The 19,596-nt window shown below is 36.2% G+C and overlaps 2 protein-coding genes across 2 annotated transcripts; both read left to right on the top strand.

The window, feature by feature from the left end:
* The first annotated feature begins 7,134 nt into the window (after positions 1-7,134).
* Positions 7,135-9,340, top strand: LOC107588225 (homeobox protein Hox-D4a). The gene is made up of 2 exons (XM_016276254.1): positions 7,135-7,682; positions 8,070-9,340. The coding sequence occupies exons 1-2, from the start codon at positions 7,274-7,276 to the stop codon at positions 8,369-8,371; spliced, it is 711 nt and encodes a 236-aa protein (XP_016131740.1). The 5' UTR covers positions 7,135-7,273; the 3' UTR covers positions 8,372-9,340.
* Positions 9,341-16,985: 7,645 nt separating this feature from the next.
* Positions 16,986-18,502, top strand: LOC107588224 (homeobox protein Hox-D3a-like). The gene is made up of 2 exons (XM_016276253.1): positions 16,986-17,511; positions 17,691-18,502. The coding sequence occupies exons 1-2, from the start codon at positions 17,070-17,072 to the stop codon at positions 18,437-18,439; spliced, it is 1,191 nt and encodes a 396-aa protein (XP_016131739.1). The 5' UTR covers positions 16,986-17,069; the 3' UTR covers positions 18,440-18,502.
* The last annotated feature ends 1,094 nt before the right edge of the window (positions 18,503-19,596 follow it).

Below are 19,596 nucleotides of genomic sequence, written 5' to 3'. Positions count from 1 at the left end.
AAAAAACTGAGAGTGTTATTTGATTTTAAATTAGCAAAATAGACATGAATAATTCATTTGATTAATTTTTATTTTCATTAACCTATATGTTATTCGTGTTAACAATTTTGCACAGAATATATAAAATCGCGATTTCTGTATGCAAAACCAAAATGTTAATCTGGCGTCTACAGCTCTTCTGACACCTCCAGCCTCAGAACTGATAGCAGTCCTTTTGACACACAAGCAGAAAAAAAAAACATAATTACTGTTCAAATAGACACACAAACAGAAACGCAGGCAAATTATTATTTTCTAAGATTCTCCCAGTCTAAATAGCTAACAGATGTATGAATCGATGCTTTGTTGATCAAAGCACATTATGAGAACCATATTCAGGACTGTGTATTTCTATTGTCGTTTATCAAATATATAAGTTATGTTTTTTTTTATGTTGGCCTAACTTTACTAGATCTTAATTTGACTCATTTGACAGAAATGTTCGATGTTGTGACTCACAGCTTTGAAAATGAAAAGCATGAACCTTTATGAATACATTTTTAATTCGCAACTGATATTAGCATAATTATAGTTGTTGTTGTCGTGGTAGTACTGTTGTCATTCAAATTAACAAGAGGCAAATCTTCAAAAATGTTAAAATGAAAAAAACAAAGTTATGCAAACTTTCAAATGATAACTGTTCATTTGTTGTTTTCGTTTTATGACCGATTCAAACCTTTCTTGTAATTTTTTTTTAATGTTTAAAGCAATGACGCTTATCACTTATTATAGGCCTATTTTGACGAGATATATATATATATATATATATATATATATATATATATGTGTGTGTGTGTGTGTGTGTGTGTGTGTGCATAAAAACAATGATTCACACCAATTACAAATATATTTTCATACGTTATTATTTTATCTAGCTTTAATCAGTGCATGAAAATACTGATTTACAGCATGCATTAATAAGGAGGAGAAATAGAGATTTTGAAAGTTTGTAAAACTGTGGAGGTGCAGTTGTTGTGTGTTTTAATGTATGCCTCCCTTAATGGTGAGAATGGCGCAGTTTTTGGGCAGGGAGACAGGGTCTGCGGAACAAAGACAGTATTTCACAGTCAGCTGACAGGCCGCTGCAGAGGTATTTACAACCTCACTGCAATGCGGCAAAAGAAGAGAGAAGAGCCTACAAACGAGTTAACCGAAACCAGAGCAATACCCACTCATATAAACATTATTAATTCAATAATTCAATTACTTTAGAAAGCACTTCATCTCAGTATTTAAAAAAAAAATTGCAGTTCAAACTTGAAATGCTAGTAAAGAGTTTATTTTAATATTAAATTAGAATTATATATAGAATTCTCCTAGAATAGTTTAAAATTATTTCCCCGGTTGATAATCATGCAGTGTGCATTGTCATTAATTGATCTTTTATAACCACATCATTTAAAGTGTTGCCTTTCAAAAAACAGATCGCACTATATTAAATGTCCTAAAAAAAAGTGCATAATGTAGGCCTAGGCTGTATTGTGTATTGACACATTATTTGAATAGTGATGTGATATTCAAAGTATAGGCTACATAAAAAATAGTTACGTAAGCACTTCTTGTAGTTTCTGTATGAGCCGCTATGCAAAAAAATAAAAATAAAATAATAATAATAAAACTAAGTAAATAAAAAAATAACGAGGATCGTTTGGCACGTACAGGACACCTAGGCAGTGTCTGCTTTGGTCGGCAGGCGGTGCTGTTGTCTAACACTCTGGGACTTGCTTGCCCGCTATCTGCAGCTTTGTCCTCGAGGTCATTTTCTGTAACTGTGATTGGTTGTCGCAGTCATGTGACACAACAGTCACACCTGAATAGTGATGTGATATTCAAAGTATAGGCTACATAAAAAATAGTTACGTAAGCACTTCTTGTAGTTTCTGTATGAGCCGCTATGCAAAAAAATAAAAATAAAATAATAATAATAAAACTAAGTAAATAAAAAAATAACGAGGATCGTTTGGCACGTACAGGACACCTAGGCAGTGTCTGCTTTGGTCGGCAGGCGGTGCTGTTGTCTAACATTCTGGGACTTGCTTGCCCGCTATCTGCAGCTTTGTCCTCGAGGTCATTTTCTGTAACTGTGATTGGTTGTCGCAGTCATGTGACACAACAGTCACACAGTTCTCTTATTAACTGATAAAAATGCCTATTTTTAGAACCAAAAACAATACTTTCGGGGTCTCTGTGAGAATGGTTGGAATTATTTAATATTTTATTTAATTACTGATTGTTATTTTATTTTATTTTCATTTTGTCAAGCATTTTGGTTTACAAACAAAAGTTGGTTTACATTTTAATAGCTTCAACATTATTTCAACATGTTACGAGCAAAAAATATAATTAAAAATACCCAAGATATTTAATAGTAATGTGAGTTCGAAAGTCCCGAAACACTCACAGTGACTGCCTTGTACACATCCCATGCCCTTGAATAATCTGTGAAATGTTTTGAATGATCAATTCTATCAATTCAACTAATCAGTTGACTTTATATTAATCTGGATAAATATAAAGAGGGGACACTCAGATATGGCAACATTTATCTTACCGCTAAATGTTACTATAATACGCAGTGTACAGAAACTTTCCCATTTATGGCCATTTTACATAAATCGACAACTCGCCACATGGCGCTAAAGATGGATGTTTTTTTGTCCACTCTCTCTCATCGTGGATGCATTTTGAGTGTTTTTAATGTATTTATTTTTTTTTTAAAACTACCTTAAATTTACAGTCAGAAAAAAATGACCCCATTAGTTCACTCGTCAGATTTCAAAAACACCTAATTTATCCTAGAGTGAACTGTGGCAAAATAACATGCAGACTTGAGCAACGCATTGGTTAAGAAATGCTACACCGAATTATAATACTTGGATAAGAACTACTACAATAAATATTTGCCGAAATATATAGCGGACATTAGTCTACTAGAATAAGAAATAATTTCGACAGTGTATTGTTTCCCCTTTGAGTGCAGTGAATGCTAATTCAACCCCGTGTCTTTATTTCCTCCTGAGATCAGAATAATCACCATTATTGAATAAGTGCAACTTTCAGGATTATTTATGGCACCCGCGCGCTGTCATGAATGGCTGTGGGGAAGCACGTGATGCCATTAAACTTTGTTTTATGGCCAGGGAGTTGACAAGCCAAAATATAATTCACATTGTATATTAGAAAGGTCGTTCAGACGGGTTAGAAAGGATCCCAGTATCGCCGCAGAGGAAAGAGGCTCCACGCTTGTTTTGATCATGGATATACAAACTTGTCGATACGCTTTACGTGATACTCCTGCTTCTGGAGGTAAGCGTGTCCTCGGTACGTGTCACTGAACTTGTGCGTGGTTGAATTGTGCCATAATGTTTCATACTGTGGGTTCATATAGTCAGCCTCCAAACCAGCGCTGATTAGTTTCTGTGATCTCCTCTTGTGTTGTTGTGCACAGTTTTGGGTGGTTGGGTAACTTTGGAGAGAAAAAATTGGTTGTAATGGAGGTGACGTAAATGTTATGCAGTAGTCCGGTTTTGGTGCAGTTGTGGCGCCACGTTTACTTTTCACACTTTTCACTGTTTAGCTTGTATACATGCAATATATTATTATTATTATTATTAGTATTAGTATATAGGCTAAGTCAAAATGCATTTTTGAATGTGCATTTGATTTATTGCTTTACTTACTCATTATTATTTTTTAAATAATTGTTTTGTTGGATTCCAAGTGTGTAATACACATATATTGAGAGTTGTCTTTTGATTACCACATATTTATAAATACGACGAAAGTAATTTAATGTGCGTTGTTTTTGTTTGTTTGTTTGTTTTTTGTATTTAACCTGCAAATTATTGTTACTCATTTACACCTGTTGTGTAGTGCACTTCATCGTGAAACATAGTGTAGCCTACCGTTTATTTTTAGAGAGAAATTTGTCCAAACGAAAACATCAGTTAGTCGATACACAATCATTCTGGACATAATACTGAACCGTGTAATAAGCAGGTTTTCTGGGTTTTATTGTCCAGCTCTCTAGCGCCCCCAAACAAAAGAAATGGTCAATCTGGCCCTGAACCATACTTTGTACTACTCATTATTATCCCTGAAAAAGTGGCTGTTTAGATTGATCAGAAACAAATACAAAAGGACAAAAGTAATGTTCATTAAAGCCTGAATTAAATGGTCTGAATTAGCTAACAACAGCAAATATATCTAATTGTATGTGCAAGTTATAAAGGTAAACAAAATAGCTAAACAATTTGGTCACTGTTTTATTTAGTCATACTATTTCAGTTAAATAACTTGAAAGTTATTTTATTTTTTTATGTAATATTCAAACCTCAATCAGTTAAATATATCTGTGCATTATATAAAGAGAAGGCTAATCAAGATATTTTGCAGTAAACGTTTGAAGAAAATCAGATATTTAATTGGATAATAGCCAAACCGTTGGTAATTCCCTTTTAAGTTAAAACGATTTTTAAAAATAATTAAATCATTAAATTTTCGATTAATAAAAATGGACGATTCTGCATACAAAAAATAAAAACGGTTCATATCACAGAAACCCCTATGTGCATGCAAATTATCCTTAAAAAAATGCACAAGTAGATATTTTCATTTAAAATCAGAGGTCACAACAACTGGTGACCGTCTCATTGTTTGTAAACGTTTGAAGAAAATCAGATATTTAATTGGATAATAGCCAAACCGTTGGTAATTCCCTTTTAAGTTAAAATGATTTTTAAAAATAATTAAATCATTACATTTTCGATTAATAAAAATGGACGATTCTGCATACAAAAAATAAAAACGGTTCATATCACAGAAACCCCTATGTGCATGCAAATTATCCTTAAAAAAATGCACAAGTAGATATTTTCATTTAAAATCAGAGGTCACAACAACTGGTGACCGTCTCATTGTTCTGTTCATCTGTAACTCGGCTTTGACCCGCCTGAGCAAGTCGCAAAGCAAGGTGAAACACGGGTCACGCTGTCTAACAAACATAAATGAAATACGCGTAATAAAAATGCACATTGACTGGCTACGCGTTGTAAATATCAAAACATACAAAAAAAATTATTAATCCTCTAAAAAAATGTAATATCAAGAATGAATGGCCTGCATAATTTCGAATGAATTGCTATCTCTTTTAAATCGCGTGCCTTTTTGTTCCAAAAAAGCTACAATCACCCATTGAAACACAGTTAAGATACAGCTTGTCCAATTAAACAAGATATGTATTTGAACGGCTCATTGTTTTATATGTGAGATTTATGTATAAGATTTATATTTTCTATGTTATATGTATGTATTTTTATGTTTGATTTATTGCTTTATTTATTAAGAAAATAATGGCAATAAAGTATAAATAAATAAACAAAAATAAATTGAACATCACTGTTAACCAAATTTAGCTGTGACGACAAAAATTGGTAAATATTTTTAAATGTTAAGAGTTCTTGATCCTTACATTTTTAATAGATCCATGGTTTTGGGGTATTGCTCTGGTGACCGGGAGCCAAGGGCCACAGGAGCTGCTTATCAGAGGAGGTCGTGTACTATCCATGAACTTTCCTCCTTTTTCCGCTACCGCTGTCGCCTTGCAAAAAATAATGAAACTATGTGATGTGTGTTGTAAATGATTCGGCTTGACCTCTCGACCTTTAGCCTTCCTTTATATGCTTCTTCACGTATCCAAACAGCACACGGATTTAAGGCCACCTGATCAATTTGACTGCCATGGCTGCATCTCACAGTGAGTAGAATTTAGCACAAAGCCTTCACACCTATATGCCTGGGTGAATATAATATGTTGTGTTGTATAGAGAATGAAATATTTTTATTAGTGAGATTAGTCACCTTTTATTATATAAATTGAAATTGAGCTGCGGGCCTCTATTTGAAGATTTTTTTCTCCCCCTGTTAAACATCTGTATTATCAAAAGTCTATTAAAAAGCACTGAACCTTTTTAAAAATCAAGTCAAACTTGATCGTAGTCTTGGAAATGAATTATACTTAATGAAAAAGTCAGAACGGTTGCAATAACGGATTCATTGTATATTGAATTTTAGTCTTTTTTTTTTTTCCTCGAAGATGTTTTGTCAGTTGGGCGAATACATTCCGTCGTCTATATATACCCTGTAGAACCGAATTTGTGTGAAAAAAATGACAGTCACGGATTCGATTCTAGGGGAGTATATGGTCGACGCAAGAACTTCGGATAAAACCACTTGCGTACAATGGAGAATATGAAATGATAAGCATATAATTACATAATTGCATAATATGATTATATGATTCTGGTGAACTGTCACGAAATGCTTTGATCAGTCGTCTCAGCAGTGCTATGTACTGCTGTTTTCACTAAAATAAGTCAACACCTTTTATATAGCGTTCAAATCTCAATGTTTGCTTATAGAACAGGACAGAGATCAATAGTTATTATATATCTATATATATATATATATATATATGTATAAATGTTAACCAAGTTTGCACATCCATTGCTCCCTGGACTTACCTTATGTACTGCCAAGTGGCTATTCTCTTTTATGTGGCGTTTGATTATTGATTGGCACGGCGCATTGATGGCGAACCAGGGCGCCCTATACAGCGAGCTGAAAGGATGAGAAGCGCTGGAATGATGAGACTCCAGTAACTTCTGAGTGACCTCTACATGACAAAGACGGTCTCCATCAATTGTCTGCTGGCTTTATGTGACTCTTTTTGTGCCTTGAGCCGTTTTTTATCTTTTGTCTTGTTTTGTTTTAACTAGGTAAAAAAAAAAACGTCGGTTGGGTTTGATTTAGCTTGGTTGAATATTAATTTACCAATTGGGCCACATATATGTGATGCAAAGACATGTTTTATATGATATCACGAGATGTGTAGTAAGCAGGGATCCTCCCATGTGATGTTGGGCATTAGCAACTGGGTCTCAATACACAGAGATCATTTATTTATTTATGTATTTTTTACACCGGCCGGGTATTTAATCAATTCAGTTTTATATTATATCGTTGCTGTCCTAATTGAGAGATAATGTGAAGTTTGTGAAATCAACTACTAGGTGTGCACAGCTTCTTCTCGGTTGATGAAGTCCCTCCACCTCGATTGGCCGAGCTGGTCACATGGTAGCCTAACTTTATTCAGTTGACAGCAAGTAGGAGGGCTTTATGGAGGGAGAAAAAAGACAACTCGAGAAAAATTAGTATTTCCTACCTTCAGAAATTAATGGCCATGAGTTCGTACATGGTGAACTCCAAGTATGTGGATCCCAAATTTCCTCCTTGCGAGGAATATTCTCAGAACAGCTATATACCTGAACAGAGCCCAGGCTACTACAGTCCGTCGCAGGACACTGATTTCCAGCATCCCGGAATCTATTCACGGTCAAACTACTCTGAACAGCCTTACAGTTGTAACACTGTCCAGGGCTCGTCGGTGCAGCCGCGGGGTCATGTGCAGGATCAAGACAGCCACGCTAGCCCTTATCCCGCACAGACAGAGCAGTGTCCTGCGGTCCAGATATCCGGACCGAGGACTTGTGGACAACAACAAAACACAAAGAGCCAGAACGGGATATCAGCCAAGCAGCCTGCTGTAGTTTATCCATGGATGAAGAAAGTGCACGTTACTACGGGTAAGATTAAAGCTCTTTGCTGTCTGCTTGTAGGCCAGCCCTATTCTGCTGTTTTAGTCACAGTTAAAATCATTCAGTGAAATATTTATGGGTTCCTCTGAAGGGGCCGCCAATTACACCAGCCATAAATTTTTATTGCTTAGGAAATAGGCCGCTAGCTCTGTTGGACACTATTGCAGTACTGAGAGTCCACTTGGCCCAAAGCTTTGAACTGAATAATTTAGAAGTGATAAACTTTGAAATAAATTCACCGAAACTGAAATTATAGCAGAAATTTAAGTAAGCGAGTAAGTTTAAACACAAGGAAGCGAATGGTTGGTTTCTTTTTTTCCACCCTTCTTCTTCTTCTTCTTTTTTTTAACATAAGTATGTTTTTGTCTTTCACAGTGAATCCGGATTACACAGGACCGGAACCCAAGCGTTCTCGGACAGCCTACACAAGACAGCAAGCTCTCGAACTAGAAAAGGAGTTTCATTTTAACAAATATCTAACAAGACGGCGTCGCATTGAAATCGCGCATACCCTCTGTCTCTCTGAGCGACAGATTAAAATCTGGTTTCAGAACAGAAGAATGAAATGGAAAAAGGATCACAAACTACCTAACACGAAAGGAAGATCGGCGTCAGCTGGAAATCAGCATGCACAACACGCTCAGAAGGACAACCAGACAGAGATAACAACTTTATAAGTGGATATCTCTCCCTCCCTCCAGATGTACAGATTAACTGTATGTAATAGACAATGCTTCTTTGACATTGCATGGTAGCGAATCATGACATGTTGGGTACAAGTGCCAAAAACTGAGAACCAGAAGCACACACCATGACTAAATGCAGCATAAAAGCTGCTATGCGTAAAAAAAAAAAAAAATCAAATTTCAATATTTCCAGTATTGTAACCCTTTGTAACTGAGGCAAAAGGGATATGAGGCATCGAATGATGGTTCAAGTGCCACCACGAGGTACAGTAAAACGTTAGAAAGCTCACGCTATTTTACACAAACTTGCCAAATTTGTTTCAGAGCATGGTTCGTTTTAGTGGCACTATTCACACCTTTTTTTTAAATCTCTGTATATCAACAGTTTCCTCTTTTTAAAAGCATTATGTCAAGTCTATGGCGAGTCAATTTATCCTAACTTAATCATTAAAGAGAATTTAAGTAATGTCCAGCATATAGTAAATTACGAATGCCTTATTTATTTATATTTTTTGTACTAAAGTCGACTGGGTGCAAGTAATAAAAACTAAATCAAATTAGTTAATAATAAGGGGAAAAAATCGTTGCCTGGGAAATTCATGTGTAGATTGAAAAGCTGAAGAAATTTCCTTCTGAACCTCGTTTACTGTGCGCGCCTCATTAATGGTTTACTTTCTAAAAGACTATATTTCAGTCAAGCAATTGTATCATGTTCATGTAATTTTTAAGAATTTCGTTATAGACGTTTCTCATTTGTTTACTGCAGCTTTTAAAAGTGTCCTATTTAATCGAGAAATTTCTTTTTTGACACGAATATTCCATGCCTCACAATCCACTATAAATCTCGCCCGTCATCTTTGTAAACAATTTAGCTACAATTGCAGAAGCAGTATTTCTGTCTTCCAGATGTTACCTGAAATTCTTGAAAAGCAGCTTTTTATTTTGCATTTTAGATACACGTTTAGCCCTCAAGATGTTTGAACCTTCTATTTATTAAAATGTAATGTTAAAAGCTTTATGTTCTACGTGAACGTAATTATCCGTTCAATAATGATCAAATTCAGTTTTGAGTTTTTGAGTTCTTAAATATATATGTATATATTCCTGTATATTGTGCATATTTTTTACAGGCATATTTTGCAGTAATTAAATATTATGCAGAGACCTTTCACTCAAACTGCGTCATATTGTGTTGAAACTAGAAACTTAGAAAAAAAGAAAACACATTTTATCAAGCACTTTCATATTATGTTATTTTTGAAAGGGAATTGGTGTTAATTTTGAAATGGTTTTCCAACAGTGATTAAACTTCATTTTTTTGAAGTTCTGCTATCATTGTGGTGTCTTTGTCTCCTTGAACAAAAACACGAGGCATACATGCATTGCGAAGGAGTCTTCACACAGAAGCCATCACGTTGAGAGCATGAAAAGGTATTTTTACAGAAGTTCAACAAAAGCCTTGCGGGCAGGTTCATCCGGAGGACACAGATTCTGTTGCATTAGACGCTTTTGAGCCGCGAGCACTGACCTCTACACTCCTGACCTGATGGACCTTCAGCCGGTTCTCTCAGACGCTTTTTGCACACAGATGCACCAATAATGTGTGCGTGTGGAGAAGGGGTTTCTTTTTGGAAAAAAAAGAAAAAAAATCTGCAAGAAATATTATGTACTGAATTAATATTTGCTTGCCTTACACGGTAAAGCCACGCCGTGTAACTTAATTTGTACTTTATCCGTTGCTGCCCGAGTCCTGCTTATTAAAATCATGGTTATGCTGTACAATGATTACGATAACTGTGAAATTACAAATCGTAAATAAACCTCCATGTGTTTTTCTTCATCAAGCAAAATATCATGTCAAAGCATTATTGATAAACCGGAAGATATCCATTTTGATATCCGTGTATTATAAAAAGTAAAAAAAAAGTTAAAAAAAAATGTCCGCCCTTCAAAGAGAACTATGAGCACTCATTACTAAGGTTATTGCTAAAAGGCAACAGAGTTTGTATTATTTAAATATTAAACTTAATTTGTACTTTATCCGTTGCTGCCCGAGTCCTGCTTATTAAAATCATGGTTATGCTGTACAATGATTACGATAACTGTGAAATTACAAATCGTAAATAAACCTCCATGTGTTTTTCTTCATCAAGCAAAATATCATGTCAAAGCATTATTGATAAACCGGAAGATATCCATTTTGATATCCGTGTATTATAAAAAGTAAAAAAAAAGTTTAAAAAAAATGTCCGCCCTTCAAAGAGAACTATGAGCACTCATTACTAAGGTTATTGCTAAATGGCAACAGAGTTTGTATTATTTAAATATTAAAGACAATTTTCAAAATTTATCAAAACAGGTTTTTAATCTTTTTATTTATTTATTTTTTCTTTTGTTCTCAGTGTGCCAAAAATTGTTGTCCAACAGCACTGAAAATGTTTGTGCTTGTGTGTGTGTACTACTGAACCATATTTTGGGGGAAAATATGTACTCAAAACCTCCTTTCGGAGGCTTTTTGTAAAAAAACAACAACAACAACAACAACAGTAAGCCTATAAAAATAAGATATAGAGGCTTTTAAAAATGGTACAAATACTGAACATTTTCTGTTAGGGTTAGGTTATAGTTTTTATAAGTAGCTGTATAAAAACAATAGAAGTCAATGCAATGTCCATATTAAGCCAAGTAAACGTGTGTGAAAGAGACAATATACTACTACAATTTTAAAATTTTATTTGGAGTAAATGTGTGTAAATAGGCTCTGTGTGTGTGTGTGTGTGTGTGTGTGTGTGTGTGTGTGTGTGTAATTTAATGTTACCAATGCTTTGGCAATGCAAAGACTTTTTTTCTGTCAATATAAGCCACTTGAATCAGAAAGAGAGAGAGAGAGAGAGAGAGAGAGAGAGAGAGAGCAGCAATAAACACCTCCAGGGAGGACCAAATGTAAAGTTTATTTCAGGCGAAACAGCTACAAACATCTACCTTACAAACATGCATGTGGAGTAGTTCTCTGATACCGTTTTACATCAATTACATTGCTGAAAATGAGTTGTATATATTGCATATGCATGGTCAATTGTATAGCGTCCCCATTCTATACAGAGATCTTAAATGTATGCGTGTGTGTGTGTGTACACGTGTGTGTATGTTAATATCTATTTCAAATATCTATTTTTTGTTTAATAAGCCGTGTGCATAGTGAAAACATGCCACGCAGGGCATCTCTTTGCCTTCAGTAAGGCATTTTGAGTATTGACCTGGATGTCTGAACACAATAAATGAGAGCCATACGCAGTTCCATGTGCAATGACACTGCACTGACTACTAGCCTACCGCCGCTCTCACAATGCTTCTCAAACGGCCATTTTTGATTTCCAGCTGTTCACTGAAAATGTCTTCGCCCATCGAGACAACCCGTTAAGATAAATCAAACTGCGCTGTCGACATCCAAAGACAGAATTCGGTTTATGGTTCCGTTCTATATCTTTTTTGTTTGACCACGTGGTTGTCTAAATAATTAATGCAGCACGTCCCCTAGAAACACGGCGTCGTCATTAATCGCGAGGACTCTATCAGACTTGAAAACTGAAGAGATCCAAGAAAATAATATCCAAACGGTCCTGTACCTCACACCACCGCAACCTGCACATTCCTACAGCTTTTCAGCCAATGGAGCATCGGCAGGTAAACATTTAATATTAATATTTGCAGTGAGACAGCGGATAAACATATCTGTCAGGATTTTGATAAATAGTGTCCTTTGATTTGGTCTTCGCGGACAGACTGAAACAACTTCAGGCTCATTGTGATTTTTTTGCTTAAATAGCTTCAGCATGAAGCTCTCCAAATCTATACCTTTAGCAATAAAAAACTGCTATCAGACTACTTTTATTTTTTAAGTATTACAGGCAGACTTTACGGTAATTATTTTCTCATGTAATGTAATGTTATACTGATGCATTTGTGCATGAAATATGTGAAGTCCAGTTCGATAGTGTTTATTGCTTAGCCGCCAGGGCTTTAACGAAGGCCTCTTTGTGATTTATAATCCGTCAGAGATGCTGTTATTTCCCGATTTAGTGGCGACTATTTGCGGAGACTTATGTGTTTGGTTAGATAAAAAGAACACAGGCTAAAATTCATTGTAGAGGTCTATCTGGAATATCATCAAATAGTTATTGACGCAAAGTACTGCCTGAATAACTGGAAGCAGGATCATGACAATTTTACAACAATTATAGAAACACCACCACCAACAAAACAGCAGAAGAATCCACAAAAAAAAAAAAAACATGGCATCGATCCAAAAACAATACATTTCATTGATGTCAAAAGCTCCACAATACCCACTCGTTTAGTAATGGAGCGTTATGATCGTGGATCTATCCATAAAGTGTTGTGAACTGTTGGAGAGGGATGACGGTGATCTGCATCGTTGTAAATCATGCTCAGTAATTCCTGAAAGGGTGAGAGGCTGTTGGGGGCCGGGCGTGGACTGTAAATCTTTCACTTTTATTAGCCCGTGAACATATGCTGCAAGGGGAGACGACTCGCATCCTCTCCTCAGGACAACCCTGCGCTCGGCCGCGTTCCCAACCGTTTCATCTCCATCTTACCATCCAGCTACATATCCATACATCACAACCATAGAGCAAGCATCCTGATTCAGATTGTATATAACATAATCATCTTGCATTTAACCTCTCAAATTGTCTTATGGTTAAAAAGTGAAGGGTGACAGAATTTTAATTCTGAAAAATTGGAAAACATAGAATGTATTTTAATGCACAACTAGTACAAATCTAGACACTGAAAGTACCCACTTTTACATTTCATGCTCACATATGGATCCATACACACTCTTGCTTTTTGAGAAGAACAATGCAGAATTCGGGATGATTTTGATGAATCTCTTTGGTTGAAGAGGTCATACATTGCTGTCATTGCCTAAACCATAATAGTCAAACAATATTTCAGCGGTTTCTTGCAGCCTGTAATAAACGGATTTCTGTTCAAAACAGCGAGCAAAAAGCAATAACTATATATCGGATAATGTTCATCTTAACTAAAACAATAAAATCATAATGTTGTTGCTTTCGATAATGGTCTGATCCGCGGGCCTATTACACTGCGTTAAAATTAATAATACTAATATATAAAAAAGTGAAGATGTTTTGTAAGACATTTGGGTGTGAAGAAAATCAAATCAAATATTTCACAGATTATGCAATTATTTGTCCTTTAAATAAAGACAACGTAGTGCTAAAAGTACTATATTTTTGTGCTTCGTTTGAACGTTTTGATTATTGTTTTATGTCTGGGTTTTAAAGCCATATTAAATAGCAATGTAGCTTTTGTCCGATACAGTGGGAGAAGGGAGCGAGTTCTTGTGCAAAATGATTGTGCAATGATGTGAGGCTGGAGGGAATGTTAGTGCTCTTGCTTTTAAAATTTATTTGTGAGGTGAAGCTGGTTGGAGTAGCAGTCTCAATCAGGACAATCTGCGAGCCGGATCACGTGAACAAATATGCTTGTATATTTTAAGGCAGTGCCTTTATTTGTCATGACAGGGTTTCCGAAATATACTAATGTCGACTCATTCGGCGAGCTTGCCTCTGTAAAACGTTCACTTTTTTTCAAATGGGAAGTTGATTGCTAGTAATATTTCGTTTTGGAATAAGAAGACCTTCTTGGCTTTTTATTGGTAGCTGAGTGAGTGGCTCCCATTCTTTCGGGAATACTGTCTGCATTGGTATATGGAAATGCCTGGAAAAGCGCGAGATCAGTTTTAAGACAGTATTGTCTATAGACAAAGGGTGAAGGATATATCCGAGCAGCCGAACTGAGAGATATTGAGACTAAAGAAGCACGGCTATATAATAAATTGACATCACAGGTAAGCAATTGCATGGCAAAACGTAACCTTTAAGCGTGGGTTTACATTAGGCCGGCGTAAAAAATGATTTATTCCATTCAAAGCATCTGATCTTTATTAATGTCGTCGCCTACCAACTAAGCAAGTATTTGAAAACAAAACTGAGACTAGTTTACAGATTTGCGCAACCTTGACTATTTTAGATGGATTAACATGTAAGGTGATTTCAGTCATAAAATCTTAGAGCTTCATTTTAGCTGTTTTATTTTATATATTCTGGTAGCTTTCTGGAGTTGGCCATGCACAGTATAAAACATCCGTGTCATACATTGTGAGATCGTTAATCACTTTAATTTGTGTTATAGTCAAAGCGATGTTAGACATGACATATGTGGGTTAGGGTATGCTATTCTTTTAAACATACACGTTTCCATAAATTCAAATCATTTCAGTCTCTCTGATTTCGATTTAGTCCAAATTATTGGGATTGAAGCACTAAAAAAAAAACAACATCAAATGAATTCAAATTATTAAACCATATTTCGCATACAATCAAAGTCAACTTAATTTAATATGCAAGAATGAATGAATATATTAAGCGTTTGCTTTTGTTTTTGTTTATGTTTTCAAAATAAGCAAACGCATAATATGCCATGACAATCTAGATGTTTGAAATCTTAGGGTTAGGTTTTAAGACCTAATATGATTTATTAACTATTCCCGTAAAAAATTTAATTTTCTCTCTTTTTTATAAATTGATGTTCTAAGCCCGTTTTGCAATTGATCTCTGTTTACTGAATGATATTTTAAATAATAATAATAATAGTTTTTGGTCATTCGTTTTTGATAATTTATAAATAATCATGAATTCCTACATATTTCACAAAACATTAAATTCTGTAATTGGATTATTCTGCATTGTGCCGTATCTAGTAAATAAATTGAGGCTTAACATTTTTATTTGTTTTCGATTCTTCAGACTACACGATTTTGAGACGATATACGATTTTTTCCCCCACTAACCTGGCATTTTGTACACATTGTTTCCAACATAGAAAGTGATAGCCATACAAACAAAAACATTTCTACAAAAGAGACAGACTTAAGCATGGAAATCAGAAACCGATATACATGTATATATTTACATACCGACTTCTAGAGTCCATTCTTTTTTACAGCCCATTGTTCTATTATGAGTACCAAACTTACCGTGGGAGTGCGTGGGCGAAAACACTGTTGCCTAATAAAGGCAGACCATGTTCGGCCGAACTGTTCGCTACATTTATCCCATTAAGACTTTGAACATGACACACAAGTTTAAAATACAAGCTACGTACATTCTCTTGTTATCGGTAGTTTTGTCAAGGTTGCGGTCCATCACCAAACAATAATAATAATAATAATAATATCAATACTATTAATAATCCCATAGGTTTTTTTTCAAAGGTGTTGTCCTCGTCTCATATTTTCGAATGGATTTTCAGAGTGAAACAGAACAGGTCATCTGTCTGGTAGGATGAGGATTAAAATCTCGTCTTCGGGTTCTCTTGGTTTTAAAATCACCGGTGAAAAAGTTGTGTGGTGTGGATTGCATTGTGACTTGAGTCCCTTCCGTCCGTTGTTCATTAATCAGTGAGTTATTGGAGAGGAAGCCAAAGGTCACCCAAAAGGCTTATGAGTGCTAAATATTTTGGCCAGCTTTCTTCTCACCCCTCTGTGAGGCATTTACGGCTGTAGTATGGCCAGTCATAAATTTTGTCGGGCTCCACAATGACAGGTGCATTGATATGTATCGTGCGGAGCTTCGGGCCGTCTAATACTGTATTGAGCACGAGCTACAGTCACTTGGGTGAAAGACTATCTTTAGAATAAATAAGGATTTTTTTGAACTGCTTGAACGACATTTGAAAAAAAAAAATTGTATTGAGCAAAGAGTCGGAAAAGAATGGGATATTGTTAGAAGAGAAACGCTGATTCTCATTCTGCTGCCCTGTAGTCTCACTCAATGGGGTATACTTTTAGCACAAGTTAAACTTTAACCACCTTGTTGCATTCATGTCTTAAGTTCTGAAAGTGAAAAGCTGAAGGGGTTTGGCTGGGGGGGATGAACGGCAGAGAGAAAGGCCTGAAAGATGGCAGTTCACAACATAACATCTATTACTGTTAAGATATGGTAAATTGTGAAAAATTATAAAACTTTTAAAAGAAACACTAAAAATAATGGTGGAAAAACTGTACAATTTGCCCTTTTTCCAACCTGATTTGTTCTGTAGATGATTTGACTGAAGGCACTTAAACAAGATGACAAAAGAAATGAAAGCTGCATGGTTCAGCTAAGGGAACAACATACAATGAATACAATTATTTTTCACTACATAACTTTGTCTTGCCATCTTTAGCATGAAGTGCATTAAGAAACAACAACAACAAGTAAAAGAACAGTCATGAAATCCAGAAAGTTGAGAGGAGAAAGGGCATACGGTTTACACCAGAAACTATAGAGCTAGGATAAATCTATTTCCATCTCATATTTAAATACTGAAAATGCTATGGGCTTTTTTTCATTAGCAGTGGGATATGTTTAGATCGAGAAGATATAGTTCTGTAAATGCAAATGAGTGCCACAGAATATCACTGTTGCACCTCACATCTATGATTGTTTAAAGTTTAATCCTAAAAGCTTTGCTACAACTGATTCATTTTCTTTCTTAACAGGTCAAAGGACAGAAAATCTCTGGGAAGCTCCAATCACGTGATTGACAAGTCCATGCAACTGGACAGGGGTTCACAGGCTCTCTAGTTTGAACCTTCGCAATGCAGAAAGCCACTTATTATGACAATGCTGGACTTTTCGGAGGATATTCATACACTAAATCTGACTCCTACACATACGGTCCTACACACCAGGGCTTCTCATCCTCCAGCATAGAGAATGACTATCAAAATCCAATCTGTCCCATTCAAACTACATCAGTCCAGCCACCAGCACATAAAAATGGAGACATCAATGGCAGTTGTATGCGACCAAGTGCCAGCCAGGGAAACAGTCAACCAGAGAGTATCAGTGAGCAGCAGCAGGCTGCTCCTTTAGTGGCCAGCTCACCCAGCCCTAACAGCAACTCCACACAAAAAAAGAAATCACCCAGCACCACTGGCTCCAGTACTGCCACCCCAGTCATAACCAAGCAAATTTTCCCATGGATGAAAGAGACCCGCCACAATGCAAAGCAGAAAAGCGCCAGCTGCCCAGCTGCAGGTATGGGCTGTGTGTGTCTGTGTGTGTGGCAGGAGAGAATGGTTTTCTCTTAAAATGGCGACAACTACTATATGATTATGACCTAGTTTATTTTGTTTACAGTAGGCTGTCTCTCTTTGGCCTTTAAGTGATGCAATAGGCTGTGTAACAATTAATCCACTGCTGCTCTCTATGTTCAGGAGAAACCTGCGATGACAAGAGTCCACCTGGCCCTGCCTCGAAACGAGTGCGCACTGCCTACACCAGCGCCCAGCTAGTTGAACTGGAGAAGGAGTTTCATTTTAATCGCTACCTGTGTCGCCCCAGAAGAGTGGAAATGGCTAATCTGCTCAACCTCACCGAGCGCCAAATAAAGATCTGGTTTCAAAACAGGAGGATGAAGTACAAAAAAGATCAGAAAGCTAAAGGCATAATGCACTCTCCCTTAGGACACTCACCGGACAGAAGCCCGCCGTTAAGTGGCTCGAATCACATTGGATATTCTGGTCAGCTTCCAAACATAAACAGCCTAAACTATGATGCGCCATCTCCTCCGTCATTCGCCAAACCGCAACAGAATATGTACGGCTTGGCAGCCTATACGGCGCCATTGGGCGGCTGCATACCGCAACAGAAAAGATACCCGGGAACAGAGTACGACCACCACAGTATGCAGGGGAACGGTAGCTTTGCTAATGCTAATTTACAAAGTAGCCCTGTTTACGTCGGGGGAAACTTCGTTGATTCAATGCCAGCTTCGGGTCCAATGTTCAACCTCGGTCATCTTCCCCATCCCTCATCCGCTAGTGTGGACTACAGCTGTGCCGCTCAGATTCCGGGTAACCACCACCACGGACCGTGTGACCCCCACCCCACATACACAGACCTCAGCTCTCACCACGCGTCTCAGGGAAGGCTGCAGAATGCACCCAAACTCACGCATCTGTAAGGAACCCGTCAGTGTGCTTAAGCGAAACGTCGCTTTTTTTATTACCTCACTAGTTAAACTAATTTATAAAACTACACTCCGAGAGAAACATAACGTATTATCCTGTATTATTATGATTGATATTACTATTACTGCTATGATTGTAATTATTTTTAATAATAGCTGTGGTCCATTTCTCTTGACTGTTGAAGATACACACGGTTGTTTGTTGTCAGTTGTTTGGTTCTCGGAAGGACTGTACTGGCAAAATGAAGGCAATTTCCATAACGTATTACTTGAAGGTAAGTTCTGTAGATTTGACAGTATATGCATCCGTCTTTATAGAGATGGGATTTGTAGGGAAAAAACACATTGCGTCTTTGTTAAGTCGTCTGGTCCTCATGGGTTTTTCATTTTATCCGTTATACAATTATTTATTATTTTCCTCCAAGACTGTACGACAATTATTTATCTTGACTGAGTATTATATTTATTATTTATCATTTTTAATGCACATTATTTATATTCTCATGTAGCCTATATTATTTATATGACGATTGTAGAATTGATTTTTGAGTTGAAGCAGTTGACATTTCGTTGAACTGGTGCAAACAAGGTGATAATGACTGGTGTATTTATTTCTTCATTCAGAAATAAAATGTTATGAAATGAAGAATTAACAAGAATCTCGAAATTGTAATTATTATTATTACACGTAGTAATTGGAAATCTCCGACTATCGTTAATATCATGTTGCTTAAAAACACCAGCACATAATGACACATATCATCACGTTCATTATAAATGTTATTTTGTAAGTTGCACTGTCCGTGCATAAAATGATGAAATGGTAAATATACGGAAATTTTATATTTTATTGTGTTAAACATTTTGTAAATAAAGTGCTTAAGCTAAACAAATGAAATTGCAAATGCTACATCAATATTAATGTATTTTCGTTTTCATATTTAGGATAATTTTAATTTTAAAATGTTTATATTGTGTGTGGATATGAATGGATTTCAAACTTGGATTTTGCCCAATTCATAAGGCGGAGACGCCATTTTGGAAACATAAGGATAGTAAACAAAGGAGGCACCTTCGCTCTCACCCCCATCCAGATGCACGTGAATGTGCGCGCACCCCTATCACGACTGTTCACAAAACACAATAGCAAA

Source organism: Sinocyclocheilus grahami, unplaced genomic scaffold (assembly GCF_001515645.1).
Source record: "Sinocyclocheilus grahami isolate Dianchi unplaced genomic scaffold, SAMN03320097.WGS_v1.1 scaffold100.1, whole genome shotgun sequence".
Taxonomy (NCBI): Eukaryota; Metazoa; Chordata; class Actinopteri; order Cypriniformes; family Cyprinidae; genus Sinocyclocheilus; species Sinocyclocheilus grahami.
This window is presented reverse-complemented; position numbering and strand designations above follow the sequence as displayed.